The 18,918-nt window shown below is 42.1% G+C and overlaps 1 protein-coding gene across 2 annotated transcripts in view; it reads right to left on the reverse strand.

Annotated features, from left to right (window-relative positions):
• Positions 1-3,216: 3,216 nt before the first annotated feature.
• The window catches only part of STK32B (serine/threonine kinase 32B), a 120,614-nt gene continuing 104,912 nt past the window's right edge, over positions 3,217-18,918 (reverse strand). For both annotated transcript variants that reach the window (XM_030449902.1, XM_030449901.1), the window contains 3 exons: positions 17,929-18,060; positions 17,141-17,205; positions 3,217-3,355 (listed from right to left, as the gene is read on the reverse strand). In XM_030449902.1, the coding sequence (XP_030305762.1) occupies positions 3,217-3,355; positions 17,141-17,205; positions 17,929-18,060 (336 nt within the window). The remainder of the gene's footprint in view (positions 3,356-17,140; positions 17,206-17,928; positions 18,061-18,918) is intronic.

Raw genomic sequence — 18,918 nt, forward strand, 5'->3', positions numbered from 1 at the left:
TGGAGGTGCCTTCCACCCTGACAGTCCATGAAAATCTATGAAAACCTCTTAGCTTCTGTTTGCAGAACTGTTGGCATAGTTACCCAGCTGGAAAAATAGAAAAATGCTCTAGGTCTTGTTCAGCCAGCCATACATCCTAATACACCAACATTTAGGTTGAATTAAAACCAGTCAGGGGATGTGCCCTGGACTCTGGATAAAGCTGACTGATGCCATGGTTTGGCATTTTTAGCAAGCAGTAGAGTTATTTGAGAAACAGTTGTGGCAAAAGGTGTGAAATGGAAGTGTCTGAGGGAGCTTGCACATTCACAGCACTCTGTGCAAACAGATTTCAACAGATGCCACCTTTGGAATAACCAGATTTCTCTCAAAAACAGCTCAGCAAACAGCTGGCAGAGGCAGCCAGCCAGATTGCAAAGATTTGGTAGAATCCTGCTGCTAATTTAATTCTATCTGCAGAACACCCCAGGACAATCCCCCCAAGCTTTATTAGAGCCACTGATGAACTTCTCACACTCCCACAGCCGTGGGGTTTTTATTCTGGAGAACCCCAAATTTCATTCCAGACTTGCTTTGACCTGTGGTCTACAAGTCCCAGTCTTTGGGGATGGTATTAAGTGCTTTCTTGGAGCATAGATTCTGGTTTTGAACTAAATGAAAAGAATCTGGTTTTGATGAAACCCAAACCAAAATGCAGGCTGAGACATTAACTTCCAAATTCCCAGCCTGAATGAAGGTGCTGGGGTGGTTGCATCCTATTGCGGTTGCATCCTATTGAGTGCACAACTCTTCCTTCTCAAAACAACTGTAATCAGAGGGGAAAAACCAAATATGCAATTGTTCCTTTTTTGCCCAAATATTTCTCCAATCAGAAATTTTAACATGGAAAATGTTAATACATTACTGGCCCTTCTGCCCAAAACCCCATGGCTCCAATCTTTATGACCTCGTACATCATGGATTCTGCAAGCATTTCCATACCACTAATTCTCTATAGGATTGCTCAAGAAAACAAAAACTTTAATTTTTTTTTCCAGGATCAAGATCCAGATTGAGATCCAAAGATGATAATGCATTTTGGTTGGGAAAGAACAAAGGTGTTTCCAGAAATTATGGGAACATTTATCCACTGTGGTGGTGTGGTTGCATCCTAAAGAGGTTGCATCCTATTGAGGTTGCATCCTATTGAGTGCACAACTCTTCCTTCTCAAAACAACTGTAATCAGAGAGGAAAAACCAAATATGCAATTGTTCCTTTTTTGCCCAAATATTTCTCCAATTGGAAATTTTATCATGGAAAATGTTAATACATTACTGGCCCTTCTCCCCAAAACCCTATGGCTCCAATCTATATGACCTCGTACATCATGGATTCTGCAAGCATTTCCATACCACTAATTCTCTATAGGATTGCTCAAGAAAACAAAAACTTTAATTTGTTTTCCAGGATCAAGATCCAGGTTGAGATCCAAAGATGATAATGGATTTTGGTTGGGAAAGAACAATAGGAAATTATTTTCCTATTATGGGAAATTATGGGAAAAGTTTCCATAATTTTCCAGAAATTATGGGAAAAGTTATTCACTGTGGTGGTGAAATAATATAAAGGAAAAAACCCAGCAGAACAAAACCAAAACCAAGAAAAAAAACCACCAAAACCCCCCAAAAAACCAAAACCAAAAAAACCAAACCAAAAATCGAAGCAAACAAGCAAAAAAAAAAAAACAAAAAAACAAAAAAAAACAAAAAACCCAAAAAAAAATAAAAAGGCATGAAATAATTTATTCTGAGCAGTGAAACCTGTCCTCTCTTGAAAGACAGATGGAAGAGCAGAGAAATTCTGCTCCTTTGCTTGATGCAGATTTATTCAGTCTGTGCCCAACTTAAGCAAATGGACCACCACCAGGCTCATGGCAGATGTCAAATCTTTACCTTAATCTATTTGTAAACTGCTCTGCTGTTGATAGGAACACTATATATCAGTTCATGGAGCAATAGAAATCTGTATTTTATGAAAAAATTGTGAGAAAAATTACATACAATGCGAAACCAAATTCTTAAAGAGATTCAGGTACAAAGAACTTTGTCTTGTAAAAGAGAGAATGAAAAAAATACAGTAAAAACAGGTTATTACAAATAAAATGTTTCTTACTTCCAAAAGCTTAACTTTTTTCTTTTTAAATTCAAATGAAATTTGCTTCTAGATGGCAACACTTAAAAATAAGAGCACAATAGGACAGAACAAACATGCATTTATTATCAAAATGGGGATGTACAAGCTCTAAAACACCATAAATGTATGGAATTGATTTTTTTCTTTTAAAAAAAGAGGTTTTCATGTCAGCTTTTTGAATTAAATATGTTCCTTTCTAGTCAAGACAGTTACGAGCCAGAACAGATCCATGAAAAACAGAGACACATGGAAGTGCTTCACATTTTATAAGAGATAACTATGGAGCTGAGCAAATCCTGGATGTTTCAGCTTATTTTGAAATTCTGGCTCGGTCAGGTGGGTGATAGAGATGAAGAGGGTTGGTTTTGTCATGGTTATCACACACCACTGATGTGTCTGATCCTGCAGCCACTGAAGTCACTGACAAAACTTGGACTTGGCCAGGGTCACATCTTTCACTACAAAGCAGAAGAGGTGAAATTAAGGAATGATGTGAATACATTCAGGCTGTGACTTTGCCAGCAAGGGCTTGGTGTAGTTCAATGACATTGCTCAGTCTGGCCTTTTTTGACACTACATTCATGTATTTACATCATATACAAGTTAGAAACTCAACAGCAGGTTCTCAGAAACAGCTCTGGGTTCATAACAGCTCCAAACTGGACCATTTTAACTCAAGGAGACAGAGAGGGTCATGTAAAGCCTTCAAGATAAAGCTGCCCCCAACAGAACTTTGTCTCTTGAGATTAGCCAGAAATGTGGCAATCTGCCTAATAAATTGTTTCAAGTTTTCTTCCAGGATTTTGAAAAGGAAAGTCACTCATAAAACTCTTTTGTTGCTGATGCTGCACTTGACCAATGGCAGAGTCTGAACGAAGAGCGAAGTTGTTCCCAGGAAGTCTCTCAGTGGATTTATCCTGGGCTGAGGGATAACTCCTGCTTTCTAGAGGAGTTAGATGTCCCAGGAACCAAGTGATGGGGATAAAGGCATGGGCAGGGAGGACCTTTCCTTGCCCTGGGAGGGTGTGTGTGGCTGTGGCTCACTAACTGCTGCAGCCTCTGGTACAGCCATGTCCCAGTAAATTGTTGTTACGTCCATCCTGGAGCTTCTCATGGCTCTGAAGGGATGCTCTGCTGTCCATGCTGGAAGTCTGGCCACTTGGATCTTGCTGTCTTCTTAATCTAGCAAAGGTTAAAAACATTGAGACAGCTGTCATGGGCAGGTAAGTGTAGGGGAAGCAGGGGTGTTGCCTCTCCTGTGGATAGTCACACACACCTGGGTATAAAGGAGCTTCCTGCAGCCTTCAAGCTCTATTAGCTCCCTTAGCTGCATATTTACTATTTATTTCTTCTTTCTCCTAAGCACTGATGACTTACCTCCTCCTGAATACGTGTGGCTGGGCCAAGGTCAAACCCTGCTCCCGTTAAAGCCCATCATGAGTAGAGCAGAGACCTTGCTCTGCCTTTAGCACCTTGCTTTAGGCTCTAACTTGCCCAGACCTCCAGGTTGCTCAAGGCTGATGAAAGCTCTTGACTGGGCACAGAACAGCTCTAAGCATCTGCTCCCCTCCAAAATTATCTGCAGCCTTCATCAATACAAGAGAAAAAGACATGGAATGGAAGTAAGTGCAGTATTTCCCTTGTTATTACTTCCTATGTTGTCCCGAGTCATCTCCTTTGGCCATAATTTTAAGCAGCAGCCCTAGAAGCACCCGCAGGCTTAAGATCACAGAATCATGGAGTGGTTTTGGTTGGAAGGAACCTTAAATATGATCTAATTCCAACCCCCTGCATGGGCAGGGACACCTCCCACCAGCCCAGGTTGCTCCAAGCCCCATCCAACCTGGACTTGGACACTGCCAGGGATGGAGAAGCCACAACCTTCCTGGTTGCCAGGGTCTCAGCACCCTCACACGAAAGAATTTCTCTCTCGTGTCCTAATCCCCACCAGTCCTTTTCTCATGAACCTTCTCAGCATCTCTGTCCAAGCCTGCTACCAACTTCTGTGATTTTCCTGGGATTTGTGGGATTTTTAATGCTTTATTTCACAGACACAATGAAAGTGCTTTCAAGAAGGGTGCAAAGATTCATGGGGAAGTTATGAGGTAGAGACCAATTTAATTTATTTATTTATTCACATGAACAGCTGCTGTTTTTCAGGAACTTCTTCTCTGACTTTGTTTACTCAAAATGAGAACTCTTGACAGGAACAGCGTGGCCAGCAGGTCCAGGGAAGGGATTCTGCCCCTGTGCTCAGCCCTGGGGAGGCCACAGCTTGAGTCCTGTGTCCAGTTCTGGGCCCCTCAGCTCAGGAAGGAGATTGAGGTGCTGGAGCAGGTCCAGAGAAGAGCAAGGAGGCTGTGAAGGGATCCAGCAGAATTGCTGTGAGGAAGGGCTGAGGGAGCTGGGGGTGTTGAGGCTGGAGAAGAGGAGGCTCAGGGGAGACCTCATCACTCTCTCCAACTCCCTGAAAGGAGGTTGGAGCCAGGGGGGGGTTGGGCTCTTTTCCCAGGCAACTCTCAGCAAGACAAGAGGGCAGGGTCTCAAGTTGTGCCAGGGGAGGTTTAGGTTGGAGATGAGAAAGCACTTCTTTCTGGAGAGGGTGATCAGGCATTGGAATGGGCTGCCCAGGGAAGTAGTGGATTCTCCGTGTCTGGAGATCTTTCCAAAGAGCCTGGATGTGGCACTGAGTGCCATGGGCTGGGAACTGCAGCGGGAGTGGATCAAGGGTTGGACTTGATGATCTCTGAGGTCCCTTCCAACCCAGCCAATTCTAGGATTCTATGAATTAGGATGCATCTGCTGATGTATCTAAAGATACAGATGATATCTACAGATACATCAACATAGAGACCAGACTACTCTGGGACCATTGGCACATAAATAAAAATTCAGGTAACTGTGGAATTATATGATAATATCCAAAAGGCACCAACAGTTGCATTGAAGACACCATGAAAGAAATTCTTTGTGACAGTGATGAAAAGAGGTATGGATGATATACTCCCAAAAAATTTTGCCAATAACGCTGAATTTATAGAAAATCCTCAGAAATGGAAAAGGATGCAAAGAATGAAATGTTAAGGGGCAGCTTAAGAGGATATGATACTTCCAGGTGACAAAAAGAATACAGAGACACCATCCTGAAGACTCAGAATATGAAAGGATATGAAGTAGCTGTCATAGATAAGCAAAGGAATGAAGGAGGCTTATTTAAAGAAAAAAAAATTAATAAAAATAAATGCAATAATTGAACTAAAATAATTAAATAAGTTAAATTTAGATGAGCACAAACACTGGCACGTTGAATAAAGAAACTTCAAACCAAAAGATTTAAAAACCAAGGAAACAAAACAAAAAATAGCTTAGTGGAGCAAATTGCTAAAAGCATTTCATAGAATCCTAGAATCCTAGAATTGGCTGGCTTGGAAGGGACCTCAGAGATCATCAAGTCCAACCCTTGATCCACTCCCACTGCAGTTCCCAGCCCATGGCACTCAGTGCCACATCCAGGCTCTTTGGAAAGATCTCCAGACACGGAGAATCCACTACTTCCCTGGGCAGCCCATTCCAATGCCTGATCACCCTCTCCAGAAAGAAATTCTTTCTCATCTCCAACCTAAACCTCCCCTGGCACAACTTGAGACCCTGCCCTCTTGTCTTGCTGAGAGTTGCCTGGGAAAAGAGCCCAACCCCCCCCTGGCTCCAACCTCCTTTCAGGGAGTTGTAGAGAGTGATGAGGTCTCCCCTGAGCCTCCTCTTCTCCAGCCTCAACACCCCCAGCTCCCTCAGCCTCTCCTCATAGGGTCTGTGCTTGAGTCCCTTCACCAGCCTGGTTGCCTCCTTTGGACCTGCTGCAGCACCTCAATCTCCTTCCTGAACTGGGGGGCCCAGAACTAACAGTAATTTTTCCAAGTGACTTTTTAAAGTAATTTTTTCAATTTCACCAGAATTAGGAAGTGTGCCAATGGGGGACTGAGCTACTGGAGGAAAGCAGAAGAAATATGAGTCCCTGGCTGAAAAGCAATGAATTATCTTCAGTATTGTTCCTGACAAATGAGCTTAGGGAGAAGTCCTTTTGGTAGGAGAAATCTTTCCATCATCTCCAGTTAAACCACTTTAGAAGCCTTTGTTCAATTGAATGTTGATAAATTGTCAGGTCAGGGAATTCTCACCCAAGGACTCGAAGAAAATTGAAATCTATAATTTCTGCTCAGGGTGGAGCTCACTGGTAAAACTCTCTTGGCACTAAGGAATAGAAGACAGGAAATGGGATGGGTGTTGGCTTTTTTATTATTGTTGGTTTTCATTTTTCTTTTTCCTTTTTAATTTTTTTTTAAGATTTTTTGGTTGTCTGTTGTTTTGGGTTTTCTCTTTCTTTTTCTTTTCTCTTTTTCCTTTTCCTTTTCCTTTTCTTTTTCTCTTTTTCTTTTTCTTTTTCTTTTTCTTTTCCTTTTTCTTTTCCTTTTTCTTTCTTTTTCTTTTCCTATTTTTTTCTTTTTCTTTGCCTATTTCTTTTTCTTTTTTTTTTTTTTTTCTTTGCCTGTTTCTTTTTCTTTTTCTTTTTCTTTTTTTCTTTCTCTTTCTTTTTCCTTTTCTTTCTTTTTTCTTCTTCTTCTTTTTTTTCTTCCTTTTCCTTTTCCTTTTCCTTTTCCTTTTCCTTTTTCCTTTTCCTTTTCCTTTTCCTTTTCCTTTTCCTTTTCCTTTTCCTTTTCCTTTTCCTTTTCCTTTTCCTTTTCCTTTCCCTTTCCCTTTCCCTTTCCCTTTCCCTTTTCCTTTCCCTTTCCCTTTCCCTTTCCCTTTCCCTTTCCCTTTCCCTTTTTATATTTCTTTTCCTTTCCCTTTCCCTTTTTATATTTCTTTTCCTTTTTCTTTTTATTTTTTAATTTTTTGTTTGCTTGTTTGTTCTTTTATTTCATTTTAAACAATGGCTTCAAGTGAGATCCAGGGGACTGGATCCAGGAGATCCATGAGACAAACTGAATCAGACAAACTCCTGAGCTATTTTAGGGTCTGAGCTCCTGGCCCTTATGAGATGAAGGAATCTGCAGGCATCAACAGGAAAGATTTCACTGCCTGGAAAATCCTGCAGATTGGGGGTTGCAAACCTGTGCAAAGGGAGTGAGATAAACTTTGGCTCTAGAGAGGTCTGAGGAACCTTTGTGTTGGTCTAAGACACAGAAGGGCTTCCTCCCTGACTTTAATACTGACTTGGTTCTTAAACTGATGAAAAAAAAAGGTATTTACTGTACTGTTGAAGTGAAGGAAGAAATAAGGGAAGATATAATTTTTATTTTTATTTTTCAAACCCCTCAACATGTCACAGAGGCAGCAGGTGAGGAGAACAGTGGGAGAGAAATTAAGTCCTGAGTCCAAAAGACACCATGGACCAGCCCTCAACTTCTCCCTCTCTGCAGAGCTGGTTTCTGCTACTGGTTTTTATTTATTTTCTTTTATCCTGTTTGTGCTTCCCAGGTCTATAACTGAACCACAATTAGATTATGGAAGTGCTGAAGAAAGATTGTTTTAGCAATGCTTCATTGTGTTCCTGTTTCCAGCATTTTCTGTTTCCATATCTCAGCTCACTCCCCAGATTTAGACACTGCTAAAAGAAACAGTGAGTTCTTAGCCTGATGATGATGTCATAAAAAATTAACTGCTATTTAAATAATGTTTAATCATTTATTAATCACTTTATTCAGTGATTAAAATTACATTAAAGACTTCACTATAAGAGGCTATAATGGGCATGCTAAGACTTCCTTACAAGTATCCCCTGGAAGCAGGGAAATTGGACTGTAACCAGGAGGTGCTGATTCTATTTCTACCTCTTTTACTCTTTGGACATATTGCAGCTCTTTTCCTCAGTTTTTCTCTTCACAAGTGGAGATAATGCAGGAGTGTGAAGTTGGGGGGGAATTATATTTGTTTAGAAATGTCACCTGGACCTAATCATGATTCTGAGCTAAGCTGTGGTTAAGAACCAGAAAAAAAAGAAAAAAAAAACCATTGAAGCCATGCCTGGAGAGATGAGAGCTTTGGTTCTTATCAAACCCCATGCCTGCAGATTGTTTCTGGAGAAACTGGTGGCAGAGCAGCTCAAGTCTTGATTAGGCAAAGGATGCAATGAACAGGAATGGGGCCAATAAATCTGTCAGGGTTTAACACTGGCCCAGCAATTAAACCGAATAACAGACGCTCTCTATTAATGTCTCTCTCCTCCTTGATAAAGAAAGGAGAGAGAATAAGGGAGAGAGACTGATGGGTTGGAAACTAAACTACACAACTTTAATGAAACAGTAATGATAAATAGGAAAAAATTACTAAATATATACAAATATACAGGAAAATGGAAACCACATTCCTCCCTCCTTTCCCCCACTAACTCTCACGTCACCACCGAGGCTGCAGGGCAGCCCTGGGAAAGTCCAGGCTGGAATCCTGGAGTCGGCAGCAGTTGGGAGCTGGAGGCAGGAACACACAGATATGGGCTGGGATGGATCAGGAGCACAGGCAGAGGAAGGGATGGAATCCTTCCAGGATGCTGGGTGAAGGAAGGGAAGAAGGGAAATCAGGAAATCCAGAAGTCTGGAAATCTGGCTCGGCCCTCGTGATGCATCAGATTTATACTGAGTGTGACGTATATGGGATGCAATACTCCGTGGGACTTTCATAGGATCATGGAATCCTAGGATAATTTGGGTTGGAAGGGACCTCTCAAGGTCACCCAGTCCAACCCCTGCAGTATCAGGGACACCCTCACCCAGATCAGGGTGCTCAGAGCCTCCTCAAGCCTCATCTTGAACATCTCTTTAAGATGCTCCATGCCCCACAGGCTTGAAGGAGACAGGGAATTAGAGGCTGGTGTCTTGGATGGTTAAGAAAGGAAAAGGTAATTATACTGAATATGTAATTATCCACGTGTGGATTATTGAATGTTTAAAGATACAAAAGTAAAGAGAGCAGACAGGCTAAAACCTGGGGTGAAAAATATGAGACTGAAGCAAAAAGAGACAGCTACAGCTATGACAGGCCAGAGAGGAAATCAAACAGCTAATGAAATCCAATAACAAACTTGGGGACCACTGGGGAAGGTCTTACAGCTCAGCTTTGTTCAGTAGATGAAAAAAAAAAAAAACTATTGAAAGCTTTTATTTGGCTGCTTAGCAGGATGAATGCAATAAACCAGGATGAAAAGTGTCAGATGCAGCATGAATGTCAAAATTCCTGATTTGCTGGGGGACTAAAGATTTCTCCCAGACCACTGCATTTCAGCAAAAAAAGAAAACAATTGGTCTGTATTTCAGCTGCAAATAGGCTTGGGCTGAGACCTAAACCAATCAGTCCTTTCAGTTAAAAAATTGGGCAGTGTCAGGAGTGACATTTATCTCTTGTTCATTCACTCTTGATTCCTCAGTGCCAGACCTGCAGCACTTCCCCATCAGATGTTCTCAGCTTTTGAAAACCAGGGCTACCTCAGCATGATTCCTGTAATTGTGGCAAAATAAATGCAGGCTGGGCCATTCTGTTTCAAAAATGGCCCTGGTGCAATCAATCATTTGTAGGAAACTGCTTTTCAGTGAGTGACTTATCTTGCCTTTCAGCTGCTTGCAGCAACAGGCTGTGATAACTTGATAAAGGGGCAGGGAGAATGAATGGCTTGATGGGGACTTTTTTGTGGATCTCAACCAGGTAGCTGCTCCTTTGCTGAATGCTATTGACCAGCAAAAGGGAATAAATGCTTCTAGTGGATAGTTGTGTAGGGGAAAAAAAAAAAAAAAGCCTGCAGGGAAAAAAAAAGAAAGATGAAAATTAATTTCAATGGTGTGTGTTGCTTTAATTCCATGGCAATTCTATACAAATGCATAAGCAGAGTCAGAGGCACTTATGCTGGGGATTAAGAGGGGTTCTGCTGAACCAATAAAGGGATAAGCTGAGTTTCCCTTCCTTTCAGCACTGATCCATGCAATATTGATGGTGTGTGACACGGAGCAGTGAGCAACCTCCTCTCCAGCAGGGAGGAAGAAAAACGAGGCTGTGCCAAGCCCTGCAGGATTCCACAAGTGACTGAGCCCTCAGTCAAGACCTGGCCTTCATCAGCACTTCTAGTAAAGAGAAAGTGTCTGTTTGAGCCCTGGAAAAGGTTTTTTTTTTCCTTATTGTCTTGATACTCAGATGTTCTTCTCCCCAGGACAGCAGTGGGGTCACCATCCCTGGAGGTGTTAAAAAAAAGCTTGGGGATGTAGCACCTAAGGACATGGTTTAGTTGGCTGGATGATCTCAAAGGTCTTTTCCAACCTTAATGGTGCTGAGTTCCAGTGCTGGGTCTGGAATCAGTTATCAGTCAGTGGAAGGGCATTCAAAAAATAGGAAAAAATTGTTGGTTCAAAAAAAACCCAACCCTATAGCAACATGGAGCATTGGGTTTCCCAAAGGAAACTGCTCTGTTTGAGAGCTGCAAGGAGGGTGTTGCACTGCCTATTGCTCTGGTCTGTTTTGTTCTGTTCCTTGGACCACAATAACACCTTTCTGCAGCTGGGTCACACCAGTGGGCCCTGCCAGGCTTCCAGTATGAAACTGGAACCTCAGGAGTGTGAGATGTTAAAAGAGTGGGGACACCACTGAGGGCAGAACTTCTGGTGATGAAAAGAGAACTGAACCAAGGAGAAGTCCCACATGTGCCAGGTCCTACAAGATGCTTTTTAGTACAGGAAACTTGCAAATGCAGTGTCCTGGGTGTAGAGGAAAGAAAAGGGTCTGAGTGGGCAGTGGAATTTACTTTCCCATTCCTAGTTTTAACTTTTTATTTTGGTCTATTGGTTTTTCAAGCACTCTCCTGGAGAAAACAGATGCTTTTTATTTTAGGGGAAAAGTGAGTGTAATAAGGTGAGCTTTAGAAGCTGTAATTTTATTGCAGGGCAGAAGTTCTATTAATGGAAGCTTTTGCATCCCTTGAAAGAATCCCTGAGGAGTGAATAAATCTGTGAAATATTTATCCCAGGTACTCTGCCCGTGGAAGGGCTTCTGAGGTCAGAAGAAATGAGCCATATCTACACCAGCTTTCCAGCTTCATAAATCCTGGGGGACAGCTTGCTGAATAGGTAGAAACCCACCTTAGTTTTATGATTTAGCAGCTAGACATAAATAATGCTGATGTCTGATCCAGATGGCCTTGCTGGAAGGCCAATTATGAGCATGTCTGAGTCAGGAAAAAGAAATAACTACTCTCCCATGGGGAATGACTGCTCAGAAAGGAATGATTTCATCTCCATGTCCCCATGTGTGCCACTGTAGTTGAACACAAATACCTAAGTTACAAGGGGGATTTCAGAAAAAACTATAAAGAACCTTATATCAAATGCCTTGCTTTTTAGAATACCAGTTGATAAACTCTTTGCTAGATGCTAGTTGGATGGGGCTTGGAGCAACCTGGGCTGGTGGGAGGTGTCCCTGCCCATGCAGGGGGTTGGGACTGGATGAGCTTTAAGGTCCTTTCCAACCCAAACCATTCTGTGATTCCCTTATCTCTAGAAAAAAAATGGAAATACTTTTACACAAATTTTATTTTTACAGCTTCAAGTCCCTTCCTGTCTAGCATCTGCATAACCTGACCCCTCCAGAGGTGATTTCCTTCTGGACTGGAGTTAATTTACACCCACACTGTCCAAGAGTGCATCCCTAGGTCCCATCAGCCTGGTCCAGAGCAGAGCCTGACACACAGTGCCAGGAGCTGGGTACCAAGGCAGTGAGGAGCACAGGGATGCAGCTGCCTGTTCATCCATGCAGCCTGGAGCACACTCAGAGTTCTGGGTCTGTCAGGGCTTTTCTGCACGGCTCGGGCCATATCTTGAAAACCACTTTGTCACCCAATTCCCATTCATTTCAGATACTTTTGAAAATCTCACCCTTTTCATGTAACCAATATTTAACTCAGTCTGGTTTTGAACCCAAACTTGGGCTCCTGGTCCTGGATGCTTTGATAGGAACAGTTTTAATCCCAGACCTGTTTTCTTACTGCAGCCTGACGTCTGTGTTTTGATGGCTCTGTAGATTGCCATGTAATCATTCCAATAACTGTGTTTTAACTCTACTTAAATTGAAATTACTGAGGCATGGGCTGGGAGGCATTCTGTATCACAGCTGAATGTGAAACATCACATTTTGGAGGAGATATCCCCATGTAGCACAGATACCTTCCTGTACCACTGCCACTCCTGACATTTACCCCCACCCTTTCCAAAAATCCTTGGGGAAATATGTTTACACCATGGGTTATTGATTCAGGGTGATGGTTCCTGCAGAATAATTATGCTCAGTGAATGCCTGTGAACATAATTATCTATCAGCCAGCAGTTTATAATCAAGCCTAATGGGTTCAGGTGCACACAGAGTGTGAGTGACATCTGAAAAAAAAGGAATGTGTGGAAGTCGAGTGACAAATTATTCGGGATGCTGGAAGCACGTTGACCTCCAAAGTCTTGAGATCCCAGGTTTCCCCTGGGAATTGAGGAAGCAAAATAAGAGCAAGGAGATGAAGCCAATAAATGAAAACAGTAAATAACTAAAACCAGGAAATAAGGTGCAACCATTTAAGAAAAATGCAATTAAAGTAAAAAATTAACACTGTCACTAAAGCCATGCTCAGGCTGGAGAAATAGATGGCTCTTAGAAACAGGTTATAGATGGCTCTTAGAAATAGGTTCTTGCTTGACCAGGTGAATCCTAACCACTGGTTTGTTCAGCCACGTGGTAAAACCTGAGGGAGTTATTCTGGTTGAAATATCTCTAGATCCACACCTCCAAGCAGCTATGAAATTTCCCAGTGATTTATTGGTTACTGGACTTTGTAGGGCCATGGGGAGACAATTTTCTTTCTAGTTAGCCAGAATCCAGGTCTATGAACACTTGCTCAAAGATATTTCTCACCAGTCTGGGCCAAAATTCTTTCTCAAGACACTGATTTCTCAGCCTGCCTGGGATGAGTGTCCTGAGGGATGTGGGCTCAGCCTTTTGGGAAGCTGATAAATTACAGGAGGAATTTATATTTATATCAGCAGATAAATGACAGGAGTTGCTGTGAAATACTCCCTTCCTTTAGCCTTCTGGTAAACTTTTCAAGGCAAAGTGATCCTTTGGGTCAACTCCAAATGAAATAAATGGGGAAAAAGACAACTCTTTGTCTACATTTGGAGTTAGACCTACTCCACTTGGAGTAGAGTAGATGGATGCTGATGATGGATTGAGTCCATCATGAGCAAATTCTCAGATGACACTAAGCTGGGAGAAGTGTGGATCAGCTGGAAGGCAGGAGGGCTCTGCAGAGGGACCTGGACAGACTGGAGAGTTGGGATGATTCCAACGGGATGAGGTTCAACACGGCCAAGTGCCGGGTCCTGCACTTTGGCCACAACAACCCCATGCGGAGCTCCAGGCTGGGCACAGAGTTACAGAAAGGGACCTGGGAGTCTGGATTGCCAGGAAGCTGAACAGGAGCCAGCAGTGTGCCCAGGTGGCCAAGAAGGCCAATGGCATCCTGGGCTGGCTCAGGAAGAGCGTGGCCAGCAGGTCCAGGGAAGGGATTCTGCCCCTGTGCTCAGCCCTGGTGAGGCCACAGCTTGAGTCCTGTGTCCAGTTCTGGGCCCCTCAGCTCAGGAAGGAGATTGAGGTGCTGGAGCAGGTCCAGAGAAGAGCAAGGAGGCTGTGAAGGGATCCAGCAGAATTGCTGTGAGGAAGGGCTGAGGGAGCTGGGGGTGTTGAGGCTGGAGAAGAGGAGGCTCAGGGGAGACCTCATCACTCTCTCCAACTCCCTGAAAGGAGGTTGGAGCCAGGGGGGTTTGGACTCTTCCCAGGCAACTCTCAGCAAGACAAGAGGGCAGGGTCTCAAGTTGTGCCAGGGGAGGTTTAGGTTGGAGATTAGAAAGAATTTCTTTCTGGAGAGGGTGATCAAGCATTGGAATGGGCTGCCCAGGGAAGTAGTGGATTCTCCGTGTCTGGAGATATTTCCAAAGAGCCTGGATGTGGCACTGAGTGCCATGGGCTGGGAACTGCAGCGGGAGTGGATCAAGGGTTGGACTTGATGATCTCTGAGGTCCCTTCCAACCCAGCCAATTCTAGGATTCTAGGATTCTACTGGGAATGTATTCTCAGCCACTCGAGACCCTGGGCCTCGGGGCAGGATGATTTTAGTGTTAACAGGTCCCAGCAATCCCCATCATTTTGGTAACAGACTGAGAATTCCAAGATGAATAATAACCTGGTGCCTGTGGAATATCTGCTGCCTTTGCAGTGATGAGGATGCACATGTTTGGAGCTCTGTGGAATGGACCTGGTGTGCCAAAGGACTTCTGATTGGTTTTTATGAGGTGTATTTGTGTTTGATTTTCTGTAAAGGCAAAAGAATTGTTGTATTTATATCTCTTTTTCTGACCCTTCCAGGACATTCTGGCACTGATGGATGCAGCCCCATGCAAACTTTCATTCCCAAAGCTGCAAATTCAAAGTGCAGTCACTGCAATGCTCTGGTTACTGCTTAGGAAAGCTCTGGCCCTTTTTTCTGGCAGGTTTTGAGGTTCTAGATACTAATTAGCCTTGTTTTATTTTGCTGGGTTTTATTCTCCTGAAGCAAGCCCATTATTGAGACTATGGGTCTTTGTGAGCAATCTTTTATTTAAAAAAAGAAAAAAATAAGTGAATTTGAAGCTATGCCTAGAGAAAAATAACCAGCTTGGACTCAAAATGCTCAAATCTTTAGGCAGCTTGGCTCACTGTGAAGAGGGAAACATTTGGCCTGGTAATTTTAAGCCATCAATAATGAGGAGGAATCAAAGGCAGAACTGGAAGGGCAGCAGTTATCAGTGCCCCAAAACAAGAGAGGTTCTGTCCTCTTCAGCAAGACATCCTTCTCATTAGGTGAGATTGCAGGAGCAATCTCCAAAAGCAGACATATCCATCACAAAAAGGGCACAAAGAGAGGAGTGAAGAGCAGGGCAACCACTTGAAATGCTCAGGAAGAGCTGGATTTAAGCTGAATGAAGGGCAGCAGAAGTGGCAAAGAAAGGTTGTGCTGTAGCCTCATCCAAAAAGCATTCAGATATTGTGGGGATTAGGATAATATGAATATCTCCAGAGACACTTGGTGACATAAAATAACTATTAAGATAAGTGTATGCAATGAGGTGTACTGGAAGTCATTATGAATATTCAATTCTAATCACACAGAAATGAAAGAGAGCACTCAGGGACTCTGGATTTGACTCTGAAAAGACAATTGAAAGGAAAAAAAAAAAAAAAAAGGAACTACAAAGAAAGAGATAATAAATTTGATCTCAGGAAAAGGCTGAAAATATTAAGCAAGCTTTTCACAGAATCAGACAACATGATTATATCCATCTTAATATGCTTAAAATATGCTCCCTCAACCTCTGCTGTTTATTCTAGGAACAAAGAACTGTCTACACACCTCGAGCTGTCAGTGCCTTTAAGGAAAGACCAAGGTATGGCCAAAGAGTAGAACTTCCAGCAGGAAAAGAGAGGGAAATTGGCAGCATCCATCTGACTGCTTCAGTTTGGGGCTGAATTTTTTAGTTGTGTTGTGTTGAACAAATGCAGGGAGGAGAAATAAAGAGTTCAATGAGGAGTGGATGGCTGGAGGTCAGAGCAATGCTGCTAGAAGTTATTGGGATTCAGTAAAAAACCCTCCAGCTTCAAAATCACTGGGAAGGCTCTAAAAGTTGCCACTAGGAGTTTTAAAAAGATGGATATTTTGTTCATCCTTCCATCTCGTTTATTCAACTATCTCTGCAGAATCCTAACACATTTACACTTATACTCTCTATATAAAATAACTATTCTGCTCACTAAAGTGTGGCAATAGTTTTTTTTACTTTCATTTGCAGACTGATCATTTTGATGAGAAGTTTGTGAGGCATCTGAAGGATTACTCCACCTGAGGAGCAGATAACTCCTGTGTTTTCTCCTCTGTCCTTCATTTGCTTCCCACTTTAATCTTAAAGATAATTTTAAAAGGATGAGGAGAGGAACCATAAAGGGTAAGAAATGTGATTTCACTATAAGGAAAAATGGAACCTTATTTCTTTTTGGGCATTCAGAAAGAGTCATGAAGATTTGTTTGGTGATATTGGCACAAAAATAGCAACAGAATCTGCACTCAGCTTTTTAATAAAGCTACAAAGAAAGAGTGTGACTTTAGCTGTACAATCTCCACACCACCCCCACCCCCAGGAAATTGAAAATACAGCTTCTAAATAAGTCAAACTTCTGGAAAAATTGCTCTCAAGTCTATAGGAACACATATTCATATACTTCAGAACATTTGGTGCTGCATTTCTGGATAAAGTAAACCATCTCTCCATGGAAATCAATTGAAAGCTGTAACTAAGACTGGTCAGCAAAAGGAGCCAAACAAGTCCCTGAAAAATCAACTTCACATCCTATTCTCCAGCAAAGCCCCAGTGCAGGGACCAGTTTTAGATCACTGCTTATTTAGTTTATGTCTTCAAAACTATTTTACCACGTTCTTAAGGAGAACAGAAAACATTTAATTAAACTTATCATGAACACTTCATGAGTTCTCAGTCCTCGAGTTGTGAAAAAGCAGCCCAATTGTATTGTGGTTTTTTTTTTACCCCATTTTTTTTCTTTTGCTCCATTGCCAATGGTTTCTCTGGAGAGTGTTGGTGATTTTTACCTCCTCTCTCTAACAGCCTTGCACCACAAGCACTTCTGCTTGCTGTCAGAGATGGAAGAACTACAAAAACCATCACGCCAGAGATTAGAAGAGGAAAAAAAAACCAGAAACAAAACCAATGGAAATCCATCCTTTTAGCCCCTGCTGCTGGGGTCATTAATCATTGCTCCTTACACTGAGAGGGAAAAAAAAATAAATAAATCTGTTCTCAAATGGAGTTCAGGAGTGAATGCTAAACAGGCAGTAAAAACCACACTTACTTCTCTCTGTTGAATATGATGAATTCTTTCCTCACAGTTTCCAAGCACTGCTGCAGGTGCACGTTCTTTAAGAAAACAGCATGAATAGGTTGATTAAAAAAAAAAAAAGATGGCAAATCACAAGAAAAAAAAAGTCACAACAACAGAAACAATACTGAAAAAAAGGCTTCTGAATGAACATTCTCCAAAGGCTTTATGAAGACTCTTTAAAAGTGGGCTGGCATAGCACAAGCAATCTTTCCTTCTTTTGGAAGAAGGTCCCCACAAAGAATTCCTAAGAATTTTTACATCTGGTAGCTCTAGGAAAAGTAGTTTGTACGAGCACTCAGAATCAGGAGGAAATGAGTTTATGAAACCTTATGGAAATGAAAATTCAAGTCTGGAAAGTGGTTATTCCTTCACCTTCTCAGAAGTTTAGACTGCTCATAATATTTATTTTCTATGTGGGACACACCAGTCAACCAGCTTTTTATTGCAGACATTTAATTTCTGGAACTGGCAGCAGATAAATACCCCTTATAACTATCTGTCCATGTGTGGGAAGTGTATTTGCCAACTGACACCACTTTATCCTGCTTTAAATGAGCATCTGTGAGAATCTTAAAAATTATGACAGCTTAAAGATTCTGGTAGCATCCAACTGAAAGCAATGGTTGCTTTTCATCTGGCTTTGATTTATGCTCTATATGTGAAATGACAGACACAGAGAGTGAGTCTGTTTTCAGACAAGATAAAACTGGGTAGATGTGTTTAAAGAGTATAAATTGCAGCCCCAATCCCCAACTTACCAGTGGGCAGGTTTCCTTAGCTCCATCTTTGGATTTGTTTTTGGCAAGTCTCTTTTTCTTTTTGTGGAGGGGCTTGGACTCTAAGATCATTTCTTCAAGTTCAAAGGTGGGATCACAGTTCAGTCTTCCTTTCTGGTACAAAAGGATTCAAAGTTACTCTTTCAGGTAGAATTGTGGTATTTCAGTTTGCCTGGCAAGTCTTAAAAGCAATAATAAGGATCCAGCTTCCCAGCCACATCTTTCCAGTGAAAAATCTGGAGTGATGCTTCAAGTTTAAATGAGGGATGTAAGACAAAAATCACATTATAGAGCAATTATAAAGTGTTTAATCCCATTCCTAATTACATACAGATGTACTCCTAGAGTGACTACTGTATTGTCACCCCAAAAAGAGATTTAATCTGGCCCAAGCTCATCAGCAGACTATTGGTTGGTGCTGCAGAACTGGTGGATGTTCACCATTGCCCCAGAGATGCTGATAGAGCAGGCAGGTGGATATCCCAACTACTTCTGAAAGTACATTTCAAAATACTTTTTTTCCCTGTCCTCGATAAGTCAGGAAATTTATCTGTACTCTCCCAGGAGTCAGGTACCCTCAAATCAATCTAAATCCAGGTGGAAAGGAGCAAACAGCCACATGATTACTGTAATTCAAGGATTTAGGGAAACTTCTCTGTGCCCTGACACAAACCATCAAACTCTTCTTGTGCCCCAGCTCTACAGAGCCATGGTGTATGAGAAATGGAAGCCTTATTTTTATCTCCTGTTACTACAGCCAGATGACCAGAAATGTAGAGAGGGACACCTGGACCAAAACTCAGGAGCAGAGTTGAGATGAAGGATCCAGAACTCCTAATCCAAGGTTAAGTGGGAGCAAGAAGGAGACTGAGAAGGCATCTGAAGAAAGGAGGATGCTGCAACAGGGTCAGAGAAGAGGTGATTTTGCTGCAGGATGTTGAAGTTCTCTTCCTTGGCTTTAAGCCTTGAGCC

The sequence above is a fragment of the Calypte anna genome, chromosome 4A, assembly GCF_003957555.1.
Source record: "Calypte anna isolate BGI_N300 chromosome 4A, bCalAnn1_v1.p, whole genome shotgun sequence".
In the NCBI taxonomy this organism is placed as follows: Eukaryota; Metazoa; Chordata; class Aves; order Apodiformes; family Trochilidae; genus Calypte; species Calypte anna.